General features: G+C 68.8%; 3 protein-coding genes across 3 annotated transcripts in view; 1 reads left to right on the forward strand and 2 right to left on the reverse strand.

Annotated features, from left to right (window-relative positions):
* Positions 1-962: 962 nt before the first annotated feature.
* Positions 963-6,541, forward strand: ATXN7L3 (ataxin 7 like 3). The gene is made up of 12 exons (XM_039700693.1): positions 963-1,348; positions 1,438-1,570; positions 2,052-2,223; positions 2,739-2,836; positions 3,040-3,062; positions 3,136-3,181; positions 3,421-3,452; positions 3,575-3,643; positions 3,924-3,967; positions 4,083-4,154; positions 4,396-4,529; positions 4,810-6,541. The coding sequence occupies exons 1-12, from the start codon at positions 1,298-1,300 to the stop codon at positions 4,959-4,961; spliced, it is 1,026 nt and encodes a 341-aa protein (XP_039556627.1). The 5' UTR covers positions 963-1,297; the 3' UTR covers positions 4,962-6,541.
* A 145-nt stretch (positions 6,542-6,686) lies between these two features.
* Positions 6,687-8,163, reverse strand: TMUB2 (transmembrane and ubiquitin like domain containing 2). Its single transcript, XM_039700694.1, is given in 4 exon segments — positions 6,687-7,212; positions 7,379-7,513; positions 7,515-7,898; positions 8,089-8,163. Coding segments are annotated over 3 exon segments (747 nt in total). The 5' UTR covers positions 7,766-7,898; positions 8,089-8,163; the 3' UTR covers positions 6,687-6,851.
* Positions 8,164-8,680: 517 nt separating this feature from the next.
* The window catches only part of ASB16 (ankyrin repeat and SOCS box containing 16), a 3,214-nt gene continuing 2,455 nt past the window's right edge, over positions 8,681-9,439 (reverse strand). The window contains exons 4-6 of the mRNA XM_039700692.1: positions 9,196-9,439; positions 9,010-9,123; positions 8,681-8,935 (exon numbers count right to left, since the gene is read on the reverse strand). Of these exons, the coding sequence (XP_039556626.1) occupies positions 8,750-8,935; positions 9,010-9,123; positions 9,196-9,439 (544 nt within the window). The 3' untranslated portion in view covers positions 8,681-8,749. The remainder of the gene's footprint in view (positions 8,936-9,009; positions 9,124-9,195) is intronic.

Raw genomic sequence — 9,439 nt, forward strand, 5'->3', positions numbered from 1 at the left:
CCCAGCCCTATGCGAGACCCCCCCCGGCCCTGAGATCTCCCTTCCTCCCCCATTTTCCTGTTTTTCCATCCACTCCTGAGAGCTCCGGGGCCCTCCCTTGTCTCCCCCAGGTTGGTGAGAGACCCCCCCCTGTGCCACCTTTAACCCCCTTCCCTGTCTGTGCCCCCCACCCTCCTCTCCTGAGAGCTCCCAGGACCCTCAGGCCCTGAGACCCCTCATTCCCAACCCCCCTGCCCTGATCCTGGGACCCTCCCTGCCCTCCCCAGCCTTATGGGAGACCCCCCTGAGCCCCCCCACCTTCTCCCTCTCCCTTTTCTGCCTCGGCTTGGGGGGTGCTGGGGGCTGAGCCAATTCCAGCCCGTTTGCTCTCCGTTGTGGAAGGAAGGAATGCCTGGATCAGCAGATTGGGGTGTAGGGGGGCCGTGGAGACCCCTCTGGTGTCCCCCTTCCCGGTGGCTGAGCAGAGTCCCCCCAGCTCTGTGACAATCAGGGGTTCCACTGCTCAGCACCTCAGGGGTTGCCTGACCATGACTTTGGGGTCTTTAAACTCTCATTGTTGTGGGGGGGAGGCCAGGCCCCATTTTGGGGGCACACGGTGCTCCCCTCCCTGCCCTGTCCCCTGTGTGCTGCAAGGGAGGGTGATGCAGCAAAACCCACCCCTGCAGGAGGGGAGGGGACAGTTTGGGGACACCCTGGGGACACCTGCAGCCCCGGGACAACGGGGGGGTGAGGTGGGGCTCTGGGGGGGTTTGACACCTCTCTGAAGGCCGGGCACACCCCAGGCTGGCCTGAGGGGTGGGGGACTGGGGACACCCCACCCTTGTCAGCCAGTGTCCCCCACTTACCCATGCCAGGCTGGGGATGGGGAGGGTCCTGCCCAGCTGGGAGACCCCCGAGCCCTCCCACTTCACTCCAGACAACGGGGGGTGAGGTGGGGCTCTGGGGGGGTTTGACACCTCTCTGAAGGCCGGGCACACCCCAGGCTGGCCTGAGGGGTGGGGGACTGGGGACACCCCACCCTTGTCAGCCAGTGTCCCCCACTTACCCATGCCAGGCTGGGGAGGGTCCTGCCCAGCTGGGGGACCCCCGAGCCCTCCCACTTCACTCCTGGAGGGTTTAACCCCGGGACTCTTTCTCTTGAGGATCCCCCAGGGTGTGCAGTGGGATTTGGGCTGGGAAGGGGGTTGGGAGGGGTCTGCAGGTGAGGGTGAGGTGCCAGTGAGACCCCCCCATGCCCCCAGCCCCCCGTGTCCCGTGCTATGAGCGTTCGGCGTGACTTCTCCGCAAGCAGCTGCAAATGAAAATGGAGGATATGTCTTTGTCTGGCCTGGATAACAGCAAACTGGAGGTGAGCTGCCCCGTCTGGGGGTCTGTCTGTCCCCTGGGGTGTCCGTGTATGCCCCCCCCCATCCCTAACAGCCCCCCCTGGGCCCCCAGGCCATCGCACACGAGATTTACACGGAGCTGGTGGAGGATGCTTGCCTGGGGCTGTGCTTCGAGGTGCACCGGGCTGTCAAGTGCGGCTACTTCTTCCTGGATGACACAGACCCCGACAGCATGAAGGACTTTGGTGAGCCCCCCGAGTTCCCCGGGGCTCAGGGTGATGCTGGTGACAGGGACACAGCCAGGCCCCTGCTCTCTGAGGGGATTGGTGGTCCCCACACACAGGGATTTAGGTTTGAGGGCCCAAATGTCCCCCCAACAGTGACCAGACTGTCCCAGAGGGAGGGCACTGAACCCCAAAACGTGGTGCTGGGACCTTGGGGGGCACAGCTGGGGTGTGGGTGGGAGGTGGCAGAGACTCCCTGGCAGCACTGCCACTGGTGTCAGCCCCACTGAGGCTGTGGGGAAGGGTCTGGCAGCCCCAGGGACCCCGCTGAGGCTGTGGGGAAGGGTCTGGCAGCCCCAGGGACCCCGCTGAGGCTGTGGGGAAGGGTCTGGCAGCCCCAGGGACCCCGCTGAGGCTGTGGGGAAGGGTCTGGCAGCCCCAGGGACCCCCCAGAGCAGATGTGGGGGGTCTCAGGGCAGGGGCTGAGCGTGTCCCCCCGCAGAGATCGTGGACCAGCCGGGCGTGGACATCTTCGGGCAGGTGTACAACCAGTGGAAGAACAAGGAGTGCGTGTGCCCCAACTGCAGCCGCAGCATCGCCGCCTCGCGCTTCGCCCCGCACCTGGAGAAGTGCCTGGGCATGGGCCGCAACAGCAGCCGCATCGCCAACCGCAGGTGGGGCCGGCTGCTCCGGGGAAACTGAGGCACCGGCGCCGAGCCTGCCCGCCCCACCCCGTGGGGGGCTGTGGTTCAGGCTCTGAGGAGCCTGGGGTGTGAATTCGGCCGGTTCTGGGTCTCCTCAGTACTCGCTTTCCAGCCTGGGGGTGTCCAGCTTGGTTCCCCCTGGAGCTCCTCTTGTTCTTCCCTGCCGGTTTATCCCTCCTGGGAAAGTGAGCTGGGACCCCTGGGTCCTGTGTTCCCCCCACCTTGGGTCCTGTGTTCCCCCCACCTTGGGTCCTGTGTCCCCTCCATGGTCCTGTGTCCCCCCCTGGGTGCTCTGTCCCCTCCATGGTCCTGTGTCCCCCCGGGTGCTCTGTCCCCCCAGGTACTCTGTGCCCCCTGCCTCGATGGCTGCTGGGGACTCCTGTCTGGATCCCCGTGTGCTGGGGAGGCTGGGAGGGTACCAGGGGACCTGGGATGGAGGACGTGGGGCAGGCCCTGGCCGTGACCTCCTTCCCCATCCCGCTCAGGATCGCGAGCAGCAACAACCTGAACAAGTCAGAGAGTGACCAGGAGGACAACGATGACATCAATGACAACGACTGGTCCTATGGCTCCGAGAAGAAAGGTGGGGAGGGGTCTCTGCTGTCCTGAGGGGTGGGGGACACATCCTGCCTGCCCCATGGCCCCTGAACCCCGGTGCTGGGTGGGTGTGTAGGGGGAGAGCAGCTGTGGGTGGTGGTCCCAGCCCTGGGGAGGCAGCGGTGGCTCTGGGAAGGGGCTGCATGCCCTGGAAAAGGTCAAATCTCTCCTTTCTGTCTCTCCCCACAGCCAAGAAGAGGAAATCGGATAAGGTGAGGGGTGCAGGGAAGGGTGGGGGGCACGGGGAGGACACAGGACACCCCCAACACCCCCCTCTCTTTGCAGAACCCCAACTCGCCCCGCAGGTCCAAGTCCCTGAAACACAAAAATGGTGAGGGGGCGGGGCTGGCACCCCTGGGGTGGGGCTAAAAATGGGGGAGGGGGCTCACACCTTTGGGGCGGGGCATGGATGGGCGGGGCACGTGTGGGGGTGGGGCATTTGGGGTGGGTGGGGCTTGTGGGGAGGCGGGGCTCTCCCTGGCTGGGGTGGTGGCGGTGGGAGGGGGCCCTGGGGGTCCCAGGCAGGGCCAGGCTGGGGGCAGGACCCCCCTCACCTTTCCTCCCTGCCAGGCGAGATCGGCGGGAACCCCGATCCCTTCAAGGTGAGCCTGGCGTGGGGGGAGATGGCTGCCAGTCCCTGCTGTGCCTCCCCAGGGGCCGCATTGCCCCCCAGGAGGGTCCCCACAGCTTCCCCCAGCCCTGAGCCTGCCCTCTGCCCCCCCAGTACAGCAACTCAGCTGGCATCAACTACGAGACGCTGGGCCCCGAGGAGCTGCGGACGCTGCTCACCACGGTGAGGGCATGGGGAGGGGGCACCACAGGGGATGGCACCCCTGGGGGCTCTCCCAGCTGCGTTCCATCCCACTGGGGCTGGTTTCCAGGCTGGGAGTGGGGACATGCAGCAAGTCCTGATTCTGGGGCAGTGGCTGCTTTGTCTGGGACACAGCACTGGGAGACTGGGGGGGGCCCAGGGGTCACTCACCTGTCCCCTCCAAACTCACCTGTCCCCTCCAAACTCACCTGTCCCCCAAACTCACCTGTCCCCCAAACTCACCTGTCCCTTCCCTCCCCAGCAATGCGGGGTCATCTCCGAACACACCAAGAAGATGTGCACCAGGTGAGGGCGGCCTGGCCTGGCCCTGCTCACTCTGGGGGGCTTCCCCAGGGTCCCCAGCATGCCCCCATCCCCAGGGGAGGGGGGAAGGCCCATCTCAGTGCTGTCTTGTTCCCAGGTCCCTGCGGTGTCCCCAGCACACGGATGAGCAGCGCAGGGCAGTCCGGGTTTACCTCCTCGGGCCCTCCGCGTAAGTGGGGGCAGATCGGGGGTCCCAGGGTCCTGTGGAACTGCATGGGGGGCTGCATGGGGTGCTCGGGAGGGGCTGGGGACAGGGACAGGCTGGGGAGGCCTGGAGGGGACGGGAGCCCAGGGCTGGGGTTGGGGTTTGCAGCCCAGCAGGGTGGTGGGTGCTGGGCCGAGCCCCTGGGCGTCCCCCTGGCATTTGGGGGGGCTCTGTCCCCTCTGCCCTCTGTAACACCTGTGCCCAGGTCCCTGCCCGAGGCCGAGGGCGGCGTGGAGAACGACAGCTTCGAGGTGGCTGAGAGCCAGGCCCTGATGAGCCGCCTGCAGTGGGACGGCTCCTCTGACATCTCCCCCTCCGACTCGGCCTCCTCCAAAGCCAGTGAGTGTTCAGGGGCTGGGGGGCAAATCCTGGGGCACAGACCCCTCTGTGGGGGAAATCCTGGGGCACAGATCCCTCTGTGGGGGCAAAACTGGCTGTTCTGGCATGTCCCCAGTACAAGAGGGGTTGAACAGACCATGGCTCCAAATCCTAGAGCATCTTGTCCCCCACTTGGGAGGGGCAGGAACATTTTGGGGTAAATTTTCTTGCATGTTGACCCCTGTTTTGGGGCTCATCTCCTCCCTGACACCCCCATTTCTCCCCTTTCTCCCCTCCCTAGGTACAAACAACTCCGAGTCCCGCAAGACCAAGAAGAAGAAGCCCCACCTGGGGCTGGTGAGCGGCGCCCCAGGGCTGGGCTCCAGCAAGAAGAAGAAGCCCAAGCCCCCCGCCCCCCACACCCCCAGCATCTACGATGACATCAACAACTGAGCCCCGCCGAGCTGGGGAGGGGCAGGACGGACAGAGGGACGGACAGGGGCCAGGACAGCCCCCAGGCACACCGTGGGTACCGGAGCACAGAGGACTCAGCTGTGGCTGGAGTGGGGCTGGATTTGGGGAGCCCCCCTTAGTGCCCCCCTGCCTCCCCGCCCTGCCCCGGTGCCTCTATTTATTCTGTGACAGTTTTTGTACGTGGGGCTCTCTTTGGGGTGTCACCCTTGGGGGGTACAGCCCCCCCTTCCCTCCCAGCACCCCCAAAGCCAGCTGTGCCCCCCCAGACCCCCTCCTCATTTACCCCAGTGGGGTGGGGGGCACCCTGGGCAGGTCCGGGCCTGGGTCAGGGGGTTGTGAATCCCCCCTGCCCTGGGGTTTTGGGGTGAGCCCCCACTCTGGGGCTGCCCCACTCCCTGCCCTGGGCTGGCACTCGCCGGTCGGGCTGGCTCAGGAGGGGGGGTCACACTGGAGGGGGCTTTTCCCACCCAGGGGACAGGGGAGCACCCTCTCACCCCCAGCTCTGTTCAGCTGTGCCTGCACCCAGCTGGGGGGGGTCTTGGGGGCCTGGCAGTGCCCACACAGGGGGTCACAGGGGGCTGCATGCTGCATCCTTCGTGTTTGGGGGAGGGTCTGGGGGTGGGGGGAGCTGCTGTGACCATCCCTGTGCCAAACTGTTTGGGGAGGGGGGACCCCAACCTGCCAGGGACGTCTGGGGGGGAAGCAGAACTTGGGGGGAAGCCCAGCACAGAGCCCCCCACTCCTGGTGTGCCCTCCACACGTGCCTGGGGACCTGCTGCTGCAGTGGGGGGGTCAGTGGGGACCCCCACAGGCTCTGCTGTTGTTTGGGGGGGCCGGGACCAGCGCCCCGCTGTGCGGGCTGGGGGGGACAGGTCCCTCTGGCTGGATCCAGGTCACCCCCTGCCCCGTGCTCCCCTCCCTGCAGCTGTTCTCCATTGCAGGGGCTGTGCTGGGGACAGCGTTGGCTCCATCCCCTCCCTTGTGTCCCCCTCCCCATGGCTGTCTGACCCCCCCATTTTGGCCATATGTCCCCGGGGTGGAGCTGTGTCTGTCCCACACCCCGTGGCTCCTCTCGCTGGGACTCTCATTATGGTGCTCTCGACTCTGGATTCACTATTGTTTTCAAACTGCTGCTAAAGGCTGGACTGGGGGGGTCCTGCAGAGCCCCCCCCTGCATGGGGACCCCCGCGTGGTCCCTCCTGGTGTGGCTTTGGGGCTGGGCAGGTCTGGCCACCGGAGCATGCCAAGCTGGCCTTCGCGTGCCCCGGGGCCCGAGGACGGGGCTGTGGGCACCCAAAAACACGGGGGGGCCACCCCAAACTGCCTGGGGGGGGCAGCCTGAGCCCCTTCAGCTGCAATTTGGGGTCCAAGGGGTGCAGTGGGGCTTGGGGGGCTCAGCCCGTGCCCTGTGACCCCCCCAGGTTGGTGTCCTCACCCCCCCCACCCCGGTGTTTCTGCGTGTCCCCCCCCTGCAGGGGAACTGAGCCCTTGTGAGGTCTGTGTGTCCCGTGAGTGGGTTGTGGCTGCCCCTGTAAATAAAACTGCATCTTGACTTGGTACCCCTGGCGTTAATCACGGCTCGTTAATTAAACAGGGCCTTTACCCCCATCATCCCAATCCATCTCCTCCCACTCCACTCCCCACAGGATTTGTTTTTATGGCCCCCCCAGCAGTGTGGGGGGGTAGGAGAGAGCACGAAGGTACCCAGGGGGTGACCCGACACCCTTTATTGGCATTAAAAAGTCCTTGGGGAGAAGCCACGGCCCCTTCCAGCGCTGCCCCACTCCCCACAGCCGGGCAGGGGGGGCACAGCCCCTTTTTGGGGGGCAAAGTCCGGCAGCAAGGCTGGCACGGGCACCCCGCCGTGCCTCACCCCGCGTGCCCGTACACGCCGAAGGCCAGGAAGGTGACCAGCACGGTGACACCGATCAGCGACACGGTGGCCGGGGCCGTGAAGAGCTGCCGGTAGTTGATGCGGAAATACCAGCCCAGCGCCAGCACCACCATGACCGTGGGCACCATCAGCGTGCCCCCGGCCAGCGGCAGCCCCGGGGCGGCGGGGCCGGGCTCGGGCAGGGCGGGGGCGGCCGCGGCGGCCCCCCGGCAGCGGTGGCAGTGGATGACACAGTTGTCGGTGATGCGGAGCGAGCGCAGCGTGCGCGCCTGGTCCTGCAGCAGCTGCCCGCGGTAGATGAGCTTCGTCTGGCTCTCCTGGCCCGGGAAGTATTTGCTGCGGGAGGACGGAGCGGGTGGGAGGCGGCAGAGACGGCGCTCGGGGACCCCCACCCCTCCGTTAAACGGGGAGGGGACAGCGATGGAACCGCCGCTGTCACCGCCACCTCTTTCAAACTCGTTCCACAGCCCCCGGTATTTCTGGCACACCCCCCGTGCCTCACCTCTTGAGGATCCCCACGGTGTCCTCGGGCCGCGCCACCGCCACCTCCTCGGTGTCGTTGAGGAACTTGAGGCGGATCGTGATGAGGCCGGGGGAAGCGTCCCCCGCCGCCGCGGCGGCACCGGGCTCGGCGGGCTCCCGGGGCGAGCCCCGCGCCTCCGGCCGCTGCTCCGGGCCGGGGCCCGGGCGGCTCCGCGGGCTCGGCGGGCGGCCCGAGGCGGATGACGGCCGCGTCCCCGGGGCCCAGCAGCGGGCCGGGGCTGCCGCCGTCCGCCACGTACGTGGACAGCCAGGCCAGCACCAGCGCCAGCGCCAGCGCGGCCAGCCCGGCCAGCAGCGTCACCTCGTCCCCGACCCCCGGGATGAGCGGGGCGGCCGGGGGCTCCATCTCCGCCACCCCCGGTGCCGCCTCCGGGCTCGCAGCGGAGCCCGCGGGCCGGCGGCTCCTCGCGGCGGGCTCTCCTCCTCCGCGCTCCCGGGACGCCGAACCGGCAGCGGGGCAGGGTCAGGCCATCCCCGAGCTGGACGGAGCAGAGCGCTGCGGTCAGCGGGGCCCGGGCGCGGCGGGGCGGGAGGAACCGGGGATGTCCCAGCCGGTCACCGGGGGTCCCGGTGTGCCCCTGCCGGCCCCGCGGTCCCGGTGTGTCCCTGCCGGTCCCGGGGTGTCCCCGCGGTCCCCGGGGGTCCCGGGGCCCCCCCTCCCCCACTCACCGCCTCCCGCCGCCGCCGCCCGCGCCGGAAGCGCCACGTCACAGCGCGCGCCGCCAGGGGGCGGCAGGCGCGTGGGGCGTGACGTCACTGCCGCGCCCAGTGGTGGGCGTGGTCAGCGGGGGGGTGGAGCGAGCGGGACGCGCCCCAACATGGGCGGGGCTTGGGGTGGGCGGGGCTGTGACGGGAGGCGGGGTTTGTTGGGGCGGGGTCAGGGCCGCGGAGGGGCGGGGCCTCGGGAGCACCGTGGGAACTGCGGGCGGAACCCAACCCCCCCCCACGGGGCCGGACCGGGACCGGACCCCCCCGGACCGCGGTGACACCCGTCACCCCTGTCCCCAACCCCGCCAGGACCCGTCTGTCCCCTCCCTGCCACCCCTCACCCCTGTCCCCAGCCCCACCAGGACCCGTCTGTCCCCTCCCTGACACCTATGACCCCCGGCTCTGTCCCTCTCATCCCCTGTCCACCTCATCCCCTGTCCCCCCTCATCCCCTGTCCCCACAGTCCCCTGTCCCCACAGCAGTTGCCATTGCCCGCCCTGGTCCCACAGCGAAAAAGTCACCTCAAGAGCCACCTGTGCCACGTCCTTTATTGACACCAGGGCAGGGGGGGCACACGGAGGGGACACCGGTGGGGACACCGGTGGGGACACACGGCGCGCCCTCAGGAGATGAGGCCCTCGATGGGCAGCTGCAGGTAGCGGCGCAGCGGGGGCGGCAGTGCCAGCCGGGGCACGGCGGCGCGGCAGCGGGCGCCCAGGTGCCGCCGGATGGCCACACGCGCCAGGTGCTGCAGCCGCCGCGGCCGCCCCGCCATGCGCACGGCCGAGGCGTAGAACTCCCGGTGCTCCTGCACGGGGGACACGTGGGACAGTGAGCTGGGGACGCGGGCACAGCCCAGGACCCCCCAGGACACCCCCTTACCTCCCAGACCTCGGGGGGCACGGCCTCCACCCAGCCGGCGGCGGGGGGCACGCGGTCGTAGGCGTTGAGCATCACCTCCAGCGCCGGCGGGTGCTGGCAGCACAGCCTGAGCATCTGCCAGCAGAGCCGTGTCACCATTGTGTGACACCGCCACGGCCCCGTGCCCCCCGTCACCCCCGTGCCCACCTTGGGGTGCGCGGGGTGGGCGCCGTGGTCCAGCAGCAGGGCCAGGGTCTCCTCGGGGCGCTGCTGGCGGTACTCCTGCACGGCGCGCAGGGCGCAGTCCAGCGGGGTGTCCCCGGCGCCGTTGGGCACGGTGGCATCGGCGCCGTGGCGCAGCAGCAGCCGGGCCAGCTCGGGGTGCCCGTTGGCACAGGCGTTGTGCAGCGGCGTGTGGCCCTTGCGCCCCGCGGCCCCGGGCCGGGCGCCG

Source organism: Passer montanus, unplaced genomic scaffold (genome assembly GCF_014805655.1).
Source record: "Passer montanus isolate IOZ18808 unplaced genomic scaffold, ASM1480565v1 scaffold142, whole genome shotgun sequence".
In the NCBI taxonomy this organism is placed as follows: domain Eukaryota; kingdom Metazoa; phylum Chordata; class Aves; order Passeriformes; family Passeridae; genus Passer; species Passer montanus.